This window comes from Protopterus annectens, chromosome 8.part1 (assembly GCF_019279795.1).
Source record: "Protopterus annectens isolate FY-2018-M chromosome 8.part1, PAN1.0, whole genome shotgun sequence".
NCBI classification, from domain to species: Eukaryota; Metazoa; Chordata; order Ceratodontiformes; family Protopteridae; genus Protopterus; species Protopterus annectens.
In genome coordinates this window covers 410,861,519-410,882,639 of record NC_056742.1, presented here as the reverse complement: position 1 = coordinate 410,882,639, position 21,121 = coordinate 410,861,519, and the positions used below count along the sequence as shown (strand labels likewise).

The 21,121-nt window shown below is 45.3% G+C and overlaps 1 protein-coding gene across 1 annotated transcript in view; it reads left to right on the top strand.

Moving 5' to 3' along the window:
* The window catches only part of TENT4B (terminal nucleotidyltransferase 4B), a 771,840-nt gene that overhangs the window by 632,222 nt on the left and 118,497 nt on the right, over positions 1-21,121 (top strand). The window contains exon 7 of the mRNA XM_044081982.1: positions 10,524-10,737. Coding sequence (XP_043937917.1) covers positions 10,524-10,737 — 214 coding nt within the window. The remainder of the gene's footprint in view (positions 1-10,523; positions 10,738-21,121) is intronic.

The window sequence follows — 21,121 nt, the reverse complement described above, 5'->3', positions numbered from 1 at the left end:
GCAGGATCAGGAATTTTCTGATTCTAGGAAAAGGCTACGTACCTTCCTTAAGTTACCCCAGCACAGACCTTTAGCTATCCCTCCAGTTTTGGATGTCCTGGATGATGTTTTTTCCGACTCCAGTGCTTCCCCTGATTCTCTCCCTCCTGCTCCTGTCAAGCCAGACAGATATTACAGGGTCCCTGACACTCACAAGCATCTCTTTAAGGCCCACTCTGTGGATCTCAAAACTATTTCACAGGGCCCCAAAGGAGTGGCTACCTCCTCAGCCAGAACCCACTGCCAGCTGACAGGGAAGCAAGGTCCCTGGAGAGATGGGGTAAAAAAGTTTATACCTCTTCCACCCTTGCCATGAGGTCATTTAACTGCCTTTTTCATATGTTTCAGTACCAGGATTATTTACTGGATGATTTACAGAAAAAGATAGCCTCTCCTGAGCCTATAGATAGAAAGGCATTGCAGGATTTGGTGCATAACACTCAGCAGGTTAGTAATCATTTTCTACAATGTGGGTATGATGCATTGGAGGCTTCATGTAGGGCAGCTATGACAGGGGCTGTTATCCGTAGACATGCTTGGTTGAAAGAACAGCCACTGCCAGATCATGTTAAAGTAAAGCTCCTGGACGCACCTCTAGATAAACAGAAGCTTTTTGGTGCTAATGCTCAGGATGTGTTGAAATCTGTTGAGGAGAAGGCAAAATCAGTACAGACAGTAAAGGATTTCCTCCAGGTTCAGCCACCAAGGTTCAGCAGGAATTGGCCTTCAAAGAATTGGTCCTTTCCAGACTCTGACAAGTTTCAAAGGGGAAAGAACAGGCGTGCTCGAGGTAGAGGGCAATACCGAGGCTCCTACAGGGGACGCCAATGGCAACCACAAAATCAGAGAAGTGGCACAGGTAGTTCACCTGCACCACAAGGGCAATCACAATGACTTACCTTTCACTCCGCCTACCAAGGCTCAAAGAAAAGCACCTCTAGGCGGAAAATTATCTCTATTCTCAAAAAACTGGCACATTATAACAAAGGACAATTGGATTCTGAACATAATAGACAGGGGTTACAGGTTCCACTTCCATACCTTACCAACAGGACAAGGCATGCCAAACCTGCCACAAAATCAAAGGGCAGAGGCACTCATAGAAGTCTCAAAGCTGTTACAAATAAAAGCAATAGAGAAGGTTCCTCCTCAGGAACAAGGCCAGGGATTTTATTCAAGACTTTTCCTTGTTCCAAGAAAAGAAAAACAATGGAGGCCTATGTTGGACTTGTCCGTTCTAAATACTTTTCTCATAGTGCCAAAATTCAAGATGCTGACGTTACAGCAACTTCTTCCCATGCTGGGCAAGGGGTCTTGGCTGGTTACTCTGGACCTCAAGGAGGCATACCTGCATGTCCCTATCAGACACAGTTGCAGAAGATACCTCAGATTTCTTGCAGGAACAGAGCACTATCAATTCTCAGCATTGCCGTTTGGCTTATCTACTGCGCCCAGAGTATTCACGAAATGCCTGGCATCACTAGTGGCACATTGCAGACTCCAGGGGATTCAAATATACCCTTACCTGGACGACTGCCTAATACAAGCAGACAGCAAACAGACCTTGATAAAACATTTGGATTACGTCATTCAGTTGCTGCAGGCTTTGGGATACACAGTCAACATTCAAAAATCAAGATTACTGCCATCCCAAGAGATTATTTTTCTAGGAGCAAAACTGGACACACAGCTACAAATGGCTTTCCTCACAGAGGAGAAACAAGAGCATTTAACAGCTTACTTCAAAGGCCTAGCAAAATTAACCCACTTGACCGCAAGGAAGACCCTGCAGGCCCTGGGGTTCATGGCATCTTGCATTCTTCTAATCCCTCTGGCAAGACTACACATGAGAAAGCTGCAATGGTACCTAAAAAGCTTGTGGTCGCAACACAGCCACAACCTAGAAGACATAATACCACTCATACCATGCCTGCAAAGGGAATTTTTGTGGTGGGCTCAAGCAAGTCACTTAAACGAAGGCATGCTTTTCAACAAGACTCCAACAAGTCAAACTATTACAACAGACGCCTCAGACCATGGATGGGGGGCGCACATGGACGGCAGATGCATTCAAGGGCAATGGACTCCCATGGAGATGCATCAGCACATAAATCAAAAAGAGATGTTGGCAGTGATACATGCAATAGAAGCCTTTGGAACATCTCTTCAGCAAGGTCATCTGCTAATAAGGACAAGACAACACCACTGTCATGTGGTACATAAACAAACAAGGGGGCACTCATTCCTACCCCCTCTGCAGACTAACAATGATTCTTTGGGAAAAGTCCCTGAAATTGAACATCCACTTGCAATCCCAGTTTGCTCCGGGCAAGGAAAATGTTCTGGCAGACAGGTTGAGCAGAAATTTCTTGGATCCACACGAATGGATGCTACACCCACGCATTTTCTCACAAATAGCATCTGCATGGGGAAGACTAGACATAGACCTCTTTGCATCTCATCTCAATCATCACCTGGAAAGGTTCTGCACAAGGATACACCATCCTCTAGCTTGGAGAACGGATGCTCTTTCCTTCAGCTGGAATGCTCTAACAATTTATGCATTCCCTCCTCTACCTTTGCTCACCAAGGTGTTGCTGAAGATCAAGGCAGAACAACCAAGAAGAATCTTGATAGCTCCAGACTGGCCAAGGCAACACTGGTATCCACTACTACTGAGCATAACTCACACCAAACCGTGGCCCTTGCCTCAATGGCCTCTGCTCCTGACTCAACACAGTTACAAGACCGTTCATCAGAACCTGCAAACCTTAAAGCTGACAGCTTGGAGAGTTCCATGACTCAGACCCATGACGCCCTCTCCGAAAAAGTTCAGGAAATTTTGCTGGAGGCACGCAGACCTTCCACCAGAAAAACCTATTCGGCCAAATGGAAGAGATTCACCATCTGGAATGTCAACAAGGGCCAGGATGCATCACTGATGAACATACCTCAGATATTAGAATACTTGGCAGAAATGTTTCACAGTGGCCTCTCATACTCTTCCATAAAAATCCACGCTTCAGCTATCTCAGCACATTACAACTGTGATCCACCTGTGTTTTCGCATCCCTTGCTAAGACAGCTTCTAAGAGGCATAAAGAATATCAAACCTCCAAGGAAGCTACCAATTCCTGCATGGGACCTCAATCTCGTCTTGGAAAAATTAACTCTTCCTCCTTTTGAACCAGCAGCATCTTCAGAAATGCAATTTCTCACTTGGAAAATGGTTTTCCTGTTGGCAGTCACCTCAGCAAGAAGAGTCTTGAAGATACAGGCCCTCATGGCAGTTCCTCCTTTTCTCATCTTTCATCAGGACAGAGTTTCCCTTAGGACCAATCCTTCATTCATGCCTAAGGTGATATCCAGAGTGTCTCTAAACCAAGCAATTCACCTGCCTACTTTCTTTCCTAACCCTCAAAATAAAGGGGAAAAGCTGCTGCATACATTAGACATTCACAGCCAACTACGCTACTACTTGGACAGAACAAAGTCCACCAGGAAGTCTGACCAACTGTTTGCAGCCTATGCTGCTGGAGTGCAAGGAAAAGCAGTCACCAAACAAACTATCTCAAAATGGATTGGACACTGCATCAGATTCTGTTATTCTTTTCATGGAAAAAGTGTGCCAGCTAATATTAGACCACACTGCACCAGAGCTATGGCCACATCCACAGCTTTTCTAAGAGGAGTGGCTACTACATGGAGCTCCGTGTATACATTTACCAAACACTACAACCTGCCATTATACTCCAGATCCCGAGCAGGCTTTGCTTCGGCAGTCCTGCAGGGCCTTCTTGCTACACCATCTCTTGTTTAGTCCTACCTCCCCCAGCTTGGCTATGGTATTCAACGCATATGTCAGGACTGCAGTTGCATTCTTGAAGGACATAGTACAGTTTTGTACCTACCATAAATGTAGATGTCCGATAGATATGCAACTGCAGTCAGGTTTTCCCTCCCTCCTACCCCTCTGTTTTTCCCCTTTTGGGTCCTTTCTCCCCTTACCTATCAGCTGGGGTTATATATTATGGTGTATCTGTTTATTACTGTTGTGCATGTCTGCTTTTGTCTGTTTATCCATTCACAAAATTTAGCCTTCCTTGGAGGTCACCTGGCATCTGGGGCAAGAAACACTGAAGAAGATGGCGTCGGCTGATGCCTTTATACTCCAGCCGCTCTGACGTCGGGGAGGAGGCGACATCGGCCGACACCGGACCCAGACTTTGAAATCTGGCCGACCAAAGGGCTGCCTGAGGCAGGACAACCCATATGTCAGGACTGCAGTTGCATATCTATCGGACATCTACATTTATGGTAGGTACAAAACTGTACTTTGCGTGTACTGCCTTGGTAAAGCCCATTTGCAGGAACCCTGCACCTTTTGTCACGCATTTAGCACCAGATTTTTAAATGAAAGAAAGAGAAAACTCATTGATAGGGGTCTCATGACCAGTTCCCTCCAGGAACAGCTGGAACTTGGTCAGGCAGCTCCAAAATCCTCTAAGAGAAAGTCTTCGGCTCCAGCTTCGGAGAAAACTAAAAAGACCAAAGCGTTGGAGCCAAGAAGTTCCGGTTCCGACTCAGCTTCATCCATTTTGGTGCCGTTAGTCTCCTCGGCTCCAAAGCAACCTTCAGTACCGAAGATTTTACCGGAAATTGAGGTTGTGTCTCCCATCTTGAGATCTCCTATTTTGGAGAGAAAGAGATCTCCTTCTATCTCCACCAAATCCTCCAGGACTCTATCTGATGAGGACATCAAGCGGGTGGTGAAGAGGTTGCTTTTGGATCTAGCTCTGGCAAGAAAATTGGCCTCTCCGGACCCAAAGGTTTCGGAGCCGACTCCCTTACCCACCACTGTTCCTCCTCAGACTGCTTCACTCTCGGAGCCTATTACTTCAGGTTCTTCTCTATTGGACCCGTCGACTCCGGGGATTCAAACTGCTTCCTCGGAGCCAATTACTCTATCCTGGATGGCTCAGTCTGGAGCCGAGGGATCTGGGAGCCGATGCTCTCGAATTGTCTCAGAGGGAGACAGTCACCCTGGGTTCTCGTTGGAACCGACCCTCCCACTTGGAGCCTCTGCTCGACTCAGCTCGGCTCCCACTTCTGCTTCGGAGCCATTCTACTAGGAGTAGACCATCCGTTCCCTCGGAGCGGAGGTCTTCCTTGGAGTGAGAGAGAAGGCTTTATCCTCTGCTAAAGACATACCATTGGAACCTGTGTCCCACCAGCAGCAGGCAACAACCTCTTCCCCCTTGCCACCCCCACAGCGTAGGGAGCCAGAGGCCCAAGTAGCCCCCATTGGAGGTGCCCCCTCTTCTGAGACCACCCCAGATTATCCCACTGGAGAGCTCCCTCTGAAGAGGCTGTGTAAGAGTAAGCATGTCAACTCACCTGAGTCTGTCACATCAGACACTGATTTAGAGGAATTGGAAGAGTCCCCTCTCCCCCTCTGAGGATGTCTCTTTTTTAGACATCCTAGAAATCCTTAGAGGGGTGATTGGAAGACCTGTAACCCTACTGAGGATGAATCAGTGTATCTTGAGGCCTTTGGTTCCCGACCTTCCACCTCCTGGATGACACCGCCTTATAACCAACTCTTGGGGGTCATATCGCAGAAAGCCTGGACCTCTCCAGATTCAGTGGAGCCCGTCCCGAGGAGGCCAAATAAGTTCATGACAGCACCTGGGGACAAGACTTTTCTTAGTAAGGGAGTTCCCGTTGATGCTATGGTGGTAGCAGCGGTCACCAAGAAGGAGTTGTCCGAGACATCTTCTAATATCCATCCTCCTAACAAGAAGTCCAGGATGATGGATAGGTACGGGAAGCGTACTTTTTCTTCAGCGGCATTTACACTAAGATCACTGAATTACCTTGCTCATTTTACTCATCTTCAGAGGGATCTCCTGAAAGAGTTAGGCGACACCCTCCAGGGTTCAGTAGTTCCGGGTTCCATGGATAAGGTTTCTGCGCAGCGCCCCACCCTTACTTTCATAGCTAACTTCTCCATGAGGCTGATATTGTACGCAGCAGATGGAGCGAGTAGGGCAGCCGCAGCAGGGATATCTCTCAGGAGACATTCTTGTGTTTTTATTTTACGGAGTCTTCCCAAGTCTTCCTTAACTAACGTCCTCTTTCATGGTTCATCTCTTTTTGGACCCCAAGTGAAAGAGACGTTGACTAGGTGCGAGCAGGAAGGGAAAACCTTATCTGCCGTCGGAGTCCGTTTCTCCCTCTCATCTAGACCCTATCCCAAGGGTAATACAGGAGGAAAAATGTGGTTCCGTAAATCCCAAAAAGGTTTCCCTCAGGCACAAGGTCAACCCTCCCCTAGAGGCAGAGGGGGAGGATATAATGGAAGATGCTGCTCTCACGGCAGAGGAGGTCCACAGCATCAGGGAGAACAGAGAAACTTTCTCTGATCGTCCCTTCCATCACCCCCGGGGGGTTGCCTGACTGTTTGTCTCTGGAGGTAGTCGGGGGTAGTCTATCGCTGTACCCAAGCGCCTGGCTAACCATCTTCCAAGATCGTTGGGTACACACCATAATATCCATAGGTTACCCGATCCCCTTTGTTTCTGAACCCCCAACAAACCGGTCTCTACCAGAAGTATCACCCATCCAACTAGACTGTGCAACATCAGTGGTCATCTCGTTGCTGCAAAAAAGAGTCATCCAAGAAGTCCCTGCAGAGCAAGTAGGATCTGGAACTTGCTCTTGGTTCTTTTTATTTCCAAAAAAGCCAGGGAACTGGAGATCAATCCTAGATCTCAGCAGGCTCTACAAGCATGTAAAGAAATCATAGTTCTGAATGGTCACTCTACAGTCGAGATTTCCCTTTATCGGGAGAGACAACTGTATGTACTCAATCAATCTCCAGGATGCATACTACCACATCAAAATGGACAGGTGCTCCAGAAGACACTTACGCTTCCGGCTGGGAGCCACTCATTTTCAGTTCAGAACACTGCCCTTTGGTCTCACTACAACCCCCAGAGTGTTTACCAAATGCATAGCAGTGGTAACGGCTCACCTGAGACGTCAAGGATTCCAGGTGTTTCCATACCTAGACGACTGGCTCCTTACTGCTACTACCAAGCATCAACTCATCAGAACCAGGGATGAGACTCTGTCCTTGTGCACCAGTCTAGGCATCACTGTCAACCTAAATATGTCAGTCTAATCTCTCTCGCAGCACATTGTGTACTTAGGCTCAGAAATAGACACATCCACCATGTCAGTAAGACTAACACGGGAAAGAGTAGAGTCTCTACGCAGTCAAGTCAGATCCTTGCTAAACAAACAGAATGTTAAGGGCAGAGTAGTCCTTCAAGTCCTAGGGACTATGGCTTCTGCCATCCTATTAGTTCCTCTTGTTTGTCCACACATGCGGATACTTAAGTGGCTGCTATTTGCCCAATGGTCGATGCAAGACCTCCCATTGTCTCACCAGATTTTTATAACAAACACCTGCAAAAAGGATCTGACATGGTGGTTGCGCACAGAACAACTTCTCCTAGGTCGTCCACTTGTTCCTCCCCAAGAGAAAGCAGTTATGACCACGGACACTTCCCAGATAGGGTGGGGGGCATTATCTGGGAATGACAGTCCAAGGTACTTTGCAGAACCACGAGAACCACTTGCACATCAACGTTCTGGAGATGAGAGCAGTGTCTTATGCGTTGCAAGCACTTCACAGCTCCCTTCCCACCGGGACGATTGCGATTCAGTCAGACAAACATGTCTGAGGTGTGGTACATAAACAAGCAAGGGGGAACCAGATCTTACTTGCTTTGCAGAGAGGCCTTAAGAGTATGGAAATGGGCAGTGGATACTCAGCACTTCCTGATAGCAATGCATATTCCAGGGAAATCCAACGTAGTAGCAGTCAAACTCAGCCGAGCAATTCTGATGCCTCACGAGTTGTCCCTGAATCCAAAACTTGTGAAAGAGTTCATTCACAGATGGGGCCAGCCTTGCTGGAACCTATTTGCCACTCACCTGAACACCAACTACAGCAGCTACTTTGCCCTTATTCCCCATCTGGGAATGTCACCCAGGGTTGCTCTAGTCCACCATTGGCCCCCGGGACTTCTTTATGCCTTTCCTCCTTCTCCACTCATCCCAAAGGTAATACAGAAACCAAGACAGTTGAGGAGTTTCTTGATCCTCATTGCTCCTTACTGGCCTCGGCAAGTTTGGTTTCCCTTCCTGTGGCCCCACCTTTTGGAGGAACCATGGATTCTGGACCCATCTCTAGATCTCCTGATTCATCAGTCAGGACAGTTCCACCCCACTGTCCACACCCTCAAATTGACAGCATGGCTGCTCCAGTTCCACGAATAGCCAGGTGTATTCCCCTATCCCCTGCGGTCATACACATTATAATTTCATTCCATAAACCTTCCACTCAGAAACAATACTCCAGCAAATGGAAAAGGTTTTCGTTTTGGGCTACAAACCGTGGCTTAGATCCATATAGGGCTCCTATAGAATCTATCCTATTCTTTTTAGCGTCAATTTTTCATGAAGGAGAGGCAGCCGCTACAGTTCCGTATGTAAAACTTTCTTAAAAGTTCTTCTCTGGCCTCCAATCAAACAGCCATGAGAACCCTGGGACTTAAACTTAGTCCTCTCATCTTTGATGTCTGTACCCTTTGAGCCGTCCTCTTTATCAGACCTAAAATTGTTGTCATGGAAAACACTATTCTTAGTAGCCATAACATCTGCTAGGAGAGTCTCAGAACTGCAAGCTCTAACTATTCGACCACCTTACATTATTTTTCACAAGGATAGAGTCTCTCTCAGGACAAACCCTTCCTTTCTTCCCAAGGTGTGCTCAGAGCACAATCTGAATATTACTATTGAGCTACCTGTGTTTTTACCAAACCACTCAAATAAATATGAGTATAGACTACACCAGTTAGACGTTCACAGAATTCTCAGATTTTATTTACACAGGACTAAAGAATTCAGAAAATCAGATCAACAGTCTGTTTCCTTTTCCGACAAGACGGGCTTGCCTGTTTCTAAGGTTACTCTTTCAAAATGGCTTTCGGATTGCATTTCATTTGCTTATCAACAAGCTTGCAAACAATTACCCATCAAAGTCAAAGGTCATGCTATTAGAGCTGTATCTACTTCATGTGCCTTTAGAGCTAGGCTCCCAATTGATACTGCTTGTGCAGCAGCTAATTGGGCAAGACCACATACTTTTGGCACTCATTACAAATTGGATTTGGCCTCCCGGGACAGGTCTTCCTTTGGGTCCACTGTGCTGAAGACTCTCTTCGCTTGAGCCACCGGGGATATAGGTGCTAGGGACGCTGTCCCATCCAGCAAGAATTACGGCGAGATAGGACTACATAACTTAAAGAAGTTATGTACGTACCATAATGTTCCATGTTTGTAGTCCATCTCGCCTACATTCTTGCGTCCCTCCCTCCAAGCCCCTTCCTGTTTTCTGGGGGATCTGGTAGACTATACTTGTGCTGCCTGACCTGGTTCTCTTTTGTTGTCCACCTGGCATGGATTATATTTTCAAAATCCTTTGTCTGTATATATGCAGCTCTGATATTGGTATTACCTGATAGGTACGTATTGCTTTCTTGCAAACTAGATCTGGGGAATTGCTGTGAGGCACCATGGGATAGAGGCTAGCCTCGAGCCAGTAAAAGCTCTCAAGCTTTAGTATCGGCCGAGTCAGAGCCGAATATCTGCTCTGAACCTATCCAGTAAGAATGTAGGCGAGATGGACTACAAACATGGAACGTTATGGTAAGTACATAACTTCTTTTTTTTGCTACACCTGATTAGCCCCAACATATTTTTATTATTCATTAAAATAAAAAAAATAATCCAAACACTATATTTTCCCAGTAGGCCTCTTCCAAATAAGAAGTGGTACCCATCTAGTCAGTTGTACTTTAGTGTATTCAATGCTATAAGTTGACCTGTAAAGTAGAAGAGAAAAAATCCTTTACAATTGCATTGGTGTATTCTGGAGTTGTGCGATGCCAAATGGTCCATGGTGAGAACTTCTGATGAAAACTTCTTACAGGTCTAAGCCTAAGTCAGGGATGTTTCCCCACTGTTGATAGTGTTTTGAAGTTTACTGTTTTAAATAAAGTTTACACAGTGTCATGTTTAATACACCCATATAAATATGAAAGTTAACTGCCAGCTGAAGAATACTGCCAGCCAGTTTCCTAGTACTTGAGTTTATTTTAGCAGCAATGCTTCTGAATGTTTCTTTAGGACAGGACAGATTTCAATCCATATGCAGCTTTGTGTGTTGTGTTGGGGAGGGGAAAGAGGCAGTTGAGATGGCAGGTTTTTTTTTCCCCCCCTCAGGTGATATAGATCATTAGAACAGAGAGTATGGATCTTGATTTGTATATTTTTAAAAAAATTGTAAATTGAAAACTTCTCACAAAATGCCATTTCTTTTTTTTTTTTTTTTTTTTTTTTTTTTTTTTTAGCTACATCTACGGGACGATGCCCGCAGTCCTAATTCCAACCTTGGTGTTCTTTTAATTGAATTTTTTGAACTGTATGGTAGACATTTTAATTACCTCAAAACTGGTATTAGTGTAGCTGGGAACGGTTCTTACGTAGCCAAGGACGACGTGCAGAAGAACATGTCAGATGGATATAGACCCTCAATGCTTTATATTGAAGATCCTTTGCAACCAGGTAAGGTAGTTTTTGATATTAAAATGCTAGTTTTAACAAAGGGGGGGGGGGGTCAAGAAATTTAATGCTGACTTTTGACCCTAAAATGTTTTAGCTGCTTTCAGGATTTATTTACTGGAGAAAGTTTATTTTTTCATCAAGTAATCTGATGCTATATTTGGATTAGAAAAATGTTAAGGATCCAAGCCTAGTGGGAACTAATGGTATTTACGACTAATCTTGGTGTTTTTCTTCCAATGTGGTATAACTTTTGAAAGTAAGTCTTAACAGCTAATTAGGCCAGAATTGTACAGCCATGATCACATGAATGTGTGATACTTATCCAGGGTGTCTTGTTTTGCTGTTACAGTTCCGTTTGTTTGTTTCACATTTGTTAAGCTGGTAAGTGGTAATTTGATCCTCTTCAAGCAGGTAAACAGTGCGACATACTGAGGTATGACAGTTGAGATGAAGTGAATATAATGCTTATACACACTGAACAGGAAGTTTATGCACTTGACATGATAGAAAATGTATACAGTACGTCATATTTACAGTTTTTATGGAGGTCTGTTTTCAAATGGGCTGCCTGTTGGATAATTGTAGCTGTATACATGTAAATGCAGTATGCTGCTGCTGGTAGGCAGTTTAAGCTTTGTCAACTATGTGAGGTTGTTTAGAATGATGCTGCCCTTAAAATGTATATATTTTTTCCAAGTTTATAGGCAAATTAGAAAATGTTTGGGGTTCATTAGTTCATGCGGGGTGAGGGGAAGGATTTTTTTTTTTGATATACATTGTGAAAAGTTTCGTGTATTTTCTTGCTTGGTTCTTTCAGCAAATGTTTATGAACTTCAAAATACTTCTCTCTTTCGGTTTCTACTGTTATTTTTGTCAGTCTAATATGTAGAAGCTGCCAATGTTAGTTTTTTTCTTTAGAGCTGTAATACAGTAGTAAAACTGGATGGATTCTGATGTAGTTCTTTTATATGTCTGATTGAAATTGGAAATGTTTATCACCAATGTTTGCACATTAATTTTCACATCATGGAACAGACTTTGAAACTCAAAGTAGTTGACAGTCACTGCAGAAATTTCACTCTTTGGGCATAACCACAAAGCAAAAGAAATTAAAATGTAATCCCAAACCAAAAGTTTCATTGCTGGAAGGAGTTTTGATTCAATCCAAATCCGTTTTCCTTCCCCAAAATAAAATACAAGAGATTACTGCTTTCATAGACAAAGCCATTTCATCATTAGTCATCACAGCCAACAGTACCTTGGGGCTTGGGGGAGCATGTTTTTCTACATTGTGATTGTTTCATGTGCAAAACTGCAAATGAGAAAACCTCAATGCGTGTTAAGAATGTCATGAGTTGTGATGTAGATTGACTGAATGCCATGGTTCTAATTTTGAACTCTAGAAGCAGTTTCTTCAGTACACAACACGTAAATCAGTAGAATTCTCTCTTCTTTCTTAAACCTCAGCACTATGTAGCAGATTCCTCAAATCCTCCATAGCAGTTTGCTTCAGGAGACATTGAGTACAGGGCTACTAGTTACAAAGTAGCCATGTGTTTCCAGAGCTTCTTATGTTACGCCATGTTGCCAGGCTGTACAGTAGTAGGTTGACCTCATGTGGGCCTCCCACCAGTCCTGTAGATAAACCCATCATGGGGTCTTGCAATAGATGCTTCCCTTGCTTAGGTGAGAAGCAAAACTGACCCACTCCCTCCAGAGAGGGCCTCCATGTCAGTCAGCTGAAGTTGTGAGCAGTTTTTATGGCATGGAAGTCCTTTGGGAGGAGCAGTTTCCTGCCCATCCCATTCAGTCCAACAGCAACCAGCCCTTTATATGTGGTACCTACCCAAGAAAAAATGGTACCCAGTCATTCTCCTTTTGCAGAGAAACACCGCACATCTGCTAGCAGTCAGTAGGGAGAAGCAACACTGTCACATTTCAGATTAAGTGAAAGTGCTGGTGGACTTTGAGCCATTCTTCAGGTTTCTCCTAAAGTTACAGAGCCAACAACTTTGGCTTGTTCAGTTAAACCAGAAGTGTGGCATTGTGGATGTTCTTCGTGTTTCACTGTTGCAGTCATCACTTGTGGGCTATCCCTGCTGTAGTAACCCTCGGCCGGCCCAAATACCAGAGTCAGTGTTTTTTTTGCGTTGGCTGACGTCGCCTATAGTCTGACATCAGGTCGTCAGTGCTATAAAGCAAGGCAGCCAATGTCATTAGATCAGTCTTTCTTGCTGTGGAGCCCTGCACAGAAGCAGTTTGCATGAGTGCTGGTTGGTCACTACCAGAAGTTGAATTTCAGCTGAATACCTCTAAAGCTAAGTACCCCATTGGGGATTCTTTTTTCTTGCACTAACCGATGTCCAAAAAAGTTAATTGTCTCGCCTGTGGAAAGCAGATCCCATACCGAGATTTCCATTCTTACTGCATCACTTATTTAGGCCCAGACCACGATGTCCCCGGTTGCCGGTTCTGTGCCCTCTTTAATGCGAGAACCATTCGCCGTAGAGCTCTTTTTGTAGACTGTTATTTTCGTGTTCCATCTTCGCATGCTGATAATGGCATCTGTCAGCCAACAATCTGTGGACATTCCGAAAAAACGTAGAGATAAGGATAGAGACAGACTACACAAGGCTAAGCCTTCCGATAACGCTACCACTAAGTAGATTGTAATTTCTCCGGAATTCAGTGAGGCACTTTCTTGGGTCCGGAGCAGCAACAAAAAAAGATGTCTTTGCATCCGACGGCTGTTTATCTCAGACCGATGGATTCTCTTAGGCCTAGAAGCCAGGCCACTCCTAGGAGATCTGCTTCTAGCCACCATCTTGCTACTGCTCCACCACCCCAAGCACAAATGCTTAAAATGGCGGAGGATCGCATCTCCCTTTTCTGGGGTAGTCAGGCCACTTCTTCTAAAAGGAAAAGGCACTCTTCTCCAGAAATTATGACAGAACAGGATTCTGAGGGATCTGATAATTCAGTTTTTAAAGAAGAACAGCGTCCCTTAACTGCTTATGAGGATTCAGATGCAGAGGAATTCATCCCTTCTGCATCCCCTCCAGAGGACCTTTCCTTTGGGGCAACCCTTCACTCCCTCAGGGAACATTTCCAGTGGGAATCTCAGGACTTCCCACAGTCTAAGAAAAGACCTAGAGAATTTCTGGACTTGCCACAGCACAGACCCCTAGCCAACCCCCCCCCCTATTTTAGAAGTGGTGGATGATGTTTTCCATGAATCCAGCTTAGCCCCTGATGCCCTCCCTCCTGCTCCCACTAAATCTGACAGGTGCTACAAAGTACTAGATTCTCTCAAATACCTGTACAGAAATCCTGCTGCAGACCCAGAGGTCATTACACAGGGACCTAAAAGAGCTAAGACTAGTTCTGCCAAGAATCCTCTTCCTTCTCACAAGGACTCCAGAGCTCTGGACAGATGGGGTAAAAAAGTGTACACGTCTGCAGCCTTAGCTAGCAGAGCACTCTGTTGTCAGTTCTATATGTTAAAATTTCAACAACACACTTGGAACAATTAAAACAGAAGATTGCTTCCTTTCCTGACTGTGCCAATTTAAGAGTTAGCAAATTTATTGCAGTCAGCTTGTCAAATGGCCAGACACTCATTGCAATGTGGATATGATGCCCTAGAAGCCTCTAGCAGGGAAGTAGTGACAGGATCTGTTATTAGGAGACATGTTTGGCTGAAGGAACAACCTCTCCCTGATCATGTCAAGTCTAAACGTATTGATGCATCCCTAGATAAGGAGCGCTTGTTTGGGGAAAAAGCAAAAGAGGTGCTTAAAAAGATGGAAGACAAAGCAAAATCTATGCAAACAGTAAAAGATTTCTTTCAAGTTCAACTTCCCATATTCAGTAGGATCTTTCCCTCTAAGCACTGGGCCTTCCCTGCACCTAGCCAAGGTAAGCCCTGCAAGGACAGACCCTCCAGGCCCCTATCCCGGGGCCAGCAGAGAAGCAAACAGTGGACCACTTCAGTCTGTAAGGTAGGGAGTTCTAAGCCAACCTTTTATGGCAAACACTCACAATGACTCCCCCTCCCCCCTCTGCCCTCCCTTCACTCACTAAAAACTAGGAGGAAGGCTCTCCCTCTTCAAAGACAATTGGTTTTCTGTAACAAAGGACTAATGGGTCTTAAAGATCATTTCTCAGGGATACAAATTCTGTTTCAGTGACCCCCCAATTCCAAGAGGGTACCCAGACTTGCCTCCAAATCAGTGGGCAGTGGCATTGAAAGAGGTCCAGACTCTTGTATCACAGGGGGCAGTAGAACCTGTCCCCTCAGATCAAGCAGGCAAAGGCTTTTATTCCAGACTATTTCTTGTTCCCAGAAAAGAGGGCACTTGGCACCCCACCTTGGATGTATCCATTCTGAACACTCTCTGATGGTCCCCAGATTCAAAATGCTAACTTTGCAGCAGCTACTGCCTATGCTAGCAAAAAAATGCCTGGCTAGTGACCCTAGACCTGAAAGATGCCTACCTCCACATCCCCATCAGGGAATCGTGCAGAAAATCCCTGTGCTTCAGAGCGGGCTCACAACACTTTCACTTCTCTGCGCTGCCCTTTATCTTATCTACTGCTCCCAGAGTATTCACAAAATGCTTGTTACCGGTCATAGCATTCTGCAGACAGAGAAGTATACAGATTTACCCCTACCTGGGCAACTGCTTCATTCAGGCAGAGTGCAAAGAAAAGCTGCTCCAGGATCTTCTCTTTGTCAAATCTCTCCTAACTTCCCTAGTGTTCACCATCAACGAGAAAAAAATCAAAACAAAACTCCACCAGGAAGATCATTTTCCTGGGAGCTGTGCTAGACGCAGCATACCAAATGGCCTGCCTATCCCTAGAAAAGCAGAGCTTCCTGCCTCTCTACTTTACCCAGCTGGATTGCAGAAGTCACCTCACTGCAAGGAAGCTCCTGCAAGCCCTGGGATACATGGCATCTTGCATCCTTTGCATTCCTCTGGCCAGGCTTCACATGAGAAAACTTCAGTGGTCCTTAAAGAACCTTTGGTGCCAGACTCAGTCCCTAGAGTCCTCTCTCCCTCTGATCCCATGTATAAGGGCCGAGTTCCTCTGGTGGGCAGAGGCTTGTGCCAAGAACAAGGGTCTTCACTTCATCCTCCGCTCTTCCAACCCGACCATCACCACCGACGCCTCAGACATTGCCTGGGACGCTCACCTAGCAGGCAGGTGCACCCATGGTCTTTGGGATGCACAGCAACTTCACTTGCACATCAGTCAGAAATCATGGCAGTACAAAAGGCTCTGACATCCTTTAAAGCCCATCTCAGGCCAGCGGTTCGTCTTATAAAAACAGACAACACCACAGTAATGTGGTATATCAACAAACAAGGGGGACCCAATCTTACACCCTGTGCAGGTTAGCCATAAGCCTCTGGCTTACAGCCACCTCCATGGGTCTACACCTAATTGCCCAGTACCTACCAGGGGTCAGCAACACCATGGCAGGCCACGTAAGCAGAAACTTACTGGATCCCCATGAATGGCAGCTCCACAGGGAAATCTCTCTGCAAAGCACTCAGGAGTGGGGGACTCTGGAAGTGGATCTCTTTGCCTCACATCTCAACCACCAGCTGCAAAAGTTCTGTACCAGGGAGTATAACCTCCTAGCATAGAAGGTGGATGCCTTGACCTTCCCCTGGAACTTCCCTCTTTGTGTACGTGTTCCCTCCTCTGCCCCTTATTTCCAAGGTACTGATCAACATAAAGGAGGAGAGACCAAAGGCCATCCTCATTGCTCCAGATTGGCCCAGATAGCATTGGTAATCCTTACTGTGCAGCCTGACCTTACAGCCCTCAAACAGCTTCCCCTGATCTCACACCTCTTGACCCAGGTGAGGGGGAAGATACTGCACCTAGACTTAGACTCTCAACCTTTCAGCATGGTTTATACCTTAAAGGCTAGCAAGGAGTCCTTGTTAAGCAAACAGGTCCTAGACATCATCACAGAGGCCAGAAGGCCCAGCATCAGAAAATCATAAGCAGGGAAATGGAAAAGATTCTGCTCCTGGAACCAGTCCAAAGGGGCCAGTATCTCCCATCCTTCCGTCCCTCTTATCTTGGGTTACCTAGCAGAGTTGCTCAATGCCTGCTCTTCCTCCTCTATTAAAATCCATGCCTCAGCCATTTCTGCCCATTACAATTCGGACCCCACCCCCTCTTCTCTCATCCTTTGATTAAGGAATTCCTCAGAGGGGCTTCTAATATCAGACCTCCCAGAAGGCCTCCAACACCACCCTGGGACCTGAATTATGTTCTAGAGACACTAACCTTACTTCCTTTCGAACCTGCTTCTACAGAATTGAAATTCCTCTCCTGGAAGACTGCCTTCCTACTTGATATCACCTCAGCCGGAAGGGTATCAGAACTTCAGGCTGTCATGGCGGTTGAGAGCCCTTCATCATTTTCCATGCAGACAGGGTCTCCCTGAGGACTAACCCCTCCCTTAGGCCCAAGGTGGTATCTGATGTGACATTCAGTCAGGCCATTCATCTACCTACCTTCTTTCCCAACCCTCAAAACAAGGGGGAAAGAATTCTACACTCGCTAGACGTGCATATTCAACTCAGATACTATCTGGACAGTACTAAACCATTCAGAAAAACAGACCAACTACTTGTCAGCTTTGCCCCTGGGGTAGAGAGGAAGCCCATCTCCAAACCATTTCCAAATGGATATCACACTATCCATTTCTGCTACAGACTACATGAGACCCCCCCCCCCCCAGTCAGTCCATACCCATTCGAGTAGGGCAGGCTCCACTTCCATAGCCTTCCTCAGAGGAGTACTCTGTCCATAGCTTTATAAAGCATTACCACCTACCTCTTTTTTCTAAGTCTAGGAGAGGATTTACCTCTGCAGTTCTGCAGGGCCTGCTGACCCATGCCTAGGACTCTAACCTATCCTTCCACCCCTCTCCTCAACTTTGGAAATCCTCCCACAGGTGGTGAGTGCAACAGTGAAACACGAAGAACATAGTACAATTGTGTACACTTACCGTAAATGTAGATGTTCGAATGTATTCACTGTTGCAGTACTGGTTTCCCTCCCTCCATCCCCTATATAGCATCTTCCCCTAGGGGGATATAATCTTCCCACAGTGGCTTTTTTAGCCACCAGGGCCACCTTTTCTCATTTCCTTGTGCCTCTTATGGGTTAGGGCAAGAAAAACTGATGTAATGACGTCGGCTGCCTTGCTTTATAACACTGATGACCTGACGGACTAAGGCGACGTCAGCCGACGCAAAAAAAAATGACTCTGGTATTAAGGCTGGCCAAGGGCTACCACAGTAGGGATAACCCACAGGTGACGACCACAACAGTGAATACACTCAAACATCTACATTTATGGTAAGTGTACACAACTGTACTATGTACCTCTTCATCACTTGTTAGAATATGATTTAATTCTTTTTTTCATTAGGAAAAATCAAGGTGGTTGCATTCCTCATCACTTGACTGTTTTAGATTTCTGTATGCCTTTTGCCCCTTTTTTGTGATTCTCTGCTGCATTTTAAAACTGAAGAAGTAAAGACCATAATTAATCCTTGTCACCTTTTTGTGGTCAAGATGATGTGTTGTATCAGTCTGTCTGGTCCCTGATGAAGCAGAAAACTCGCTAGTTTAGCCACTAAGAACCCTTGCATTTAATGCAAGATCCAGCTGCTCATTAGGATGCGACTTCTGCTGTAGATCTCCCCAGATCTTACCTGACCTTCCAGGTGGAGTGATAAAAGTGATTTAGACTGCTATTAAGGCTTCCACTAGGCAGCCCTAGTTTCCCAAGAAAAAGACACTTTCCATTTGGAAGGAAGGTAACATGCATTTGGTTAGTTTGTAGGTGGTCCTAATCTGTTTAAGGCACCAGTATGATCAGAGCTTTTATTCCATGTTCAGGATGCATATGTCTAGTTTTTCTGTCCATCATGACGTTATGGAGAGCAGGATTGTGGCCTAGCACTATAACCAGTCAGGTTGATCCTTAAAGGAGTTCTGCATCTCCACCCAGATTGGAAAATCCCTGTCTTGCATGAAATCTTAACTTCATAGTGACAGCACTGCCTTTCCCTTCAAACTGTCTGATTCAGTTACAGTGAAGGTTGTTTCTTGGAAAACGGTACCTATTGTTCATTTCCTCTGTTCACAGGATCTTAGGGCTACGTGCCCTTATATAGTCAACCATGCCTTCTGTATCACAAGCATTAAGTGCTCCTTGATTGAAAATGTTCTTTCCTTCTAAAAATGGTTTCTGAATTTTCCCTGCACGAATTCATTTGTTCTATTGCTTTCTTCACCCCCTGTGGAACCCAGGACAGAAAAACATTCACACTGTGCTCAGCTAGCTCAGGTTTTGCGTGAAGAAGGTGTACAATTATAGGAAAATAGGATAGTTGTTTCATTTACTTTGCTGTAGGGAGAAATGGTTGCCAGTCACCAAGCAAACCCTTTCGTAAGAGCTTTCCAGCTGTGTTATCTTTTTCTGTGTAGTTAGTATGCCACCTTTTGGGACATGCAATGGTTAAAGGACACTTGGAGTCATGGCTGTTTGTTTGCTTTAAGGATATCTCCCTTCTAGACATCTGTGTCACAGCCATTTGTTCCCCAGTTCATAACTTTGCTAAAAGTTATTGTCTCAGGGACTGCTCTTGGAGTTGGTCTTCCTACTTCAGGACTTCACCTTCTGAATCTTTGCCTTTTCTCAGGTGCATTCCACCATGCTGGACTTGCTTCTTAAGATTTCATCCCATTTACAGGCCTACCTGGGAAGATCCTTAATGTTGAATATAGTAGATAAAATTCTTTCCATGTCAGTTGATATGCAGGGACCTTCTTTTGTGGGCCCCAGATACCTCCTGCTCCCCCATCCCATACACGGATAGCCTTGGTACCCAGATGCATCTTTTGGTGTTCCTTGCAAGTCAGGCAGATATGTGTTTGGTTCTCACCTTTGATGTCCTTCCATATCACTGTTGCAGTATTCCTTACAATAGGGATCCTCTGTTGAGGGTAGCCTAACATCCAGCCAGTACACCAAAGCCTTTAGGTTGTAATACGGACGTTGTATGTCACACACATGCTTCCCTGTGCATGGTGTAGGGCATGAAGGTGACATACAGACGTACCATCCTCAAAACTTCTGTGCTGTCAGTCTGAACACCATCTTCAGTTGTTGGTCTGAACGCTCATTCTTCTGCTGGTTACCAAACCGTTTTTCAGATAAGTCTCCATTGTTTTTTTTTCTTATCTTCCTTTATTTTGTGGTTGTTTGTTTCAGGTCATCCAGAAAGGGGAAATGCCAGTGTGGGAGGCAGATTCCCTATAAACACCATCCTGAGCAGTATTTTGCTTAGGTGCTTCTCATGACCATACGTCTTGTCCTCTTGTCAGGCATTTGCTCTAAAGACCTTGCATAGTCGCCTCTCCTCTTTAGCCATTTACTTGGAGAACCAGAGTCTTAAATTGTTGGCTAAGGGTACTGTAGAAGAATCACCCTAACCAGAGGGTCAGCTGTCCAAAAAGAAAGCAGCCAAGAAAGTTAGTCTGAATCTTCAGCTTTACTGCCTCCACTGGATGTCTCTCTCGAGGCTGGTGAAAGTCTGGAGGACCATCTGTTTTTTTTCAGTCAAATTTGTTTGCTGCAACCATTTTAAAGGCCTGCATGGATCCGGCTTCTCGCACATCCCTGGAGGCTCTGCAGAAGTTCATTTTGGATGTTCAGGAGAACCGAGACTGATTATTTCCGAAGGGCCTAGGGGGGATTCCATCAGTCCTTGCTAGAGAGTAGATTCCCACTATGCTTATAGTTTGTCATCAGGGGTCAGAGACACTTATTTGATGTCCCCTTGAAAAAGAAGCAGAAAACTAAGCATCTTTCTCCTGCTTCCAGAGAGCCTCAACATGAGTGGCAGGACTTCATACAAGGTCTGTTTAATGCCCTTATGGCTTGAAGCCCCCTCAGTGGATCTCTGTTCCTGCTCACCCTTGATCTTCTGTTCCTCCTTAAAAGGCCCGGGGAGTAGGTTTAATCTGATGAGGATGTGGATTCTGATGAAGAATCCTTAACCTGTTCTTCCCAGATTTCCTTTCACTTGGACTGTGGTTCTGAGGAGGAGGAATCTACTAGTCCCTTCTTATTGTTTTGAGGAGATTTCTTTTGGTGACAGTTTCCCGTATGTCCAGAAAAAGTACTATGAACTTATTCAGCTAGAATCTCCAAAACCCTCTGCTGTCCCTCCTGTTCTTGCTACCTTGTTGGATGCATTTTCTGCAGCTTCTCGCGGCCCCAGACTCCCAACCCCCTGCTTTTAAGAACCCTGTTAAGTTTTACAACGTGCCTGAGAAT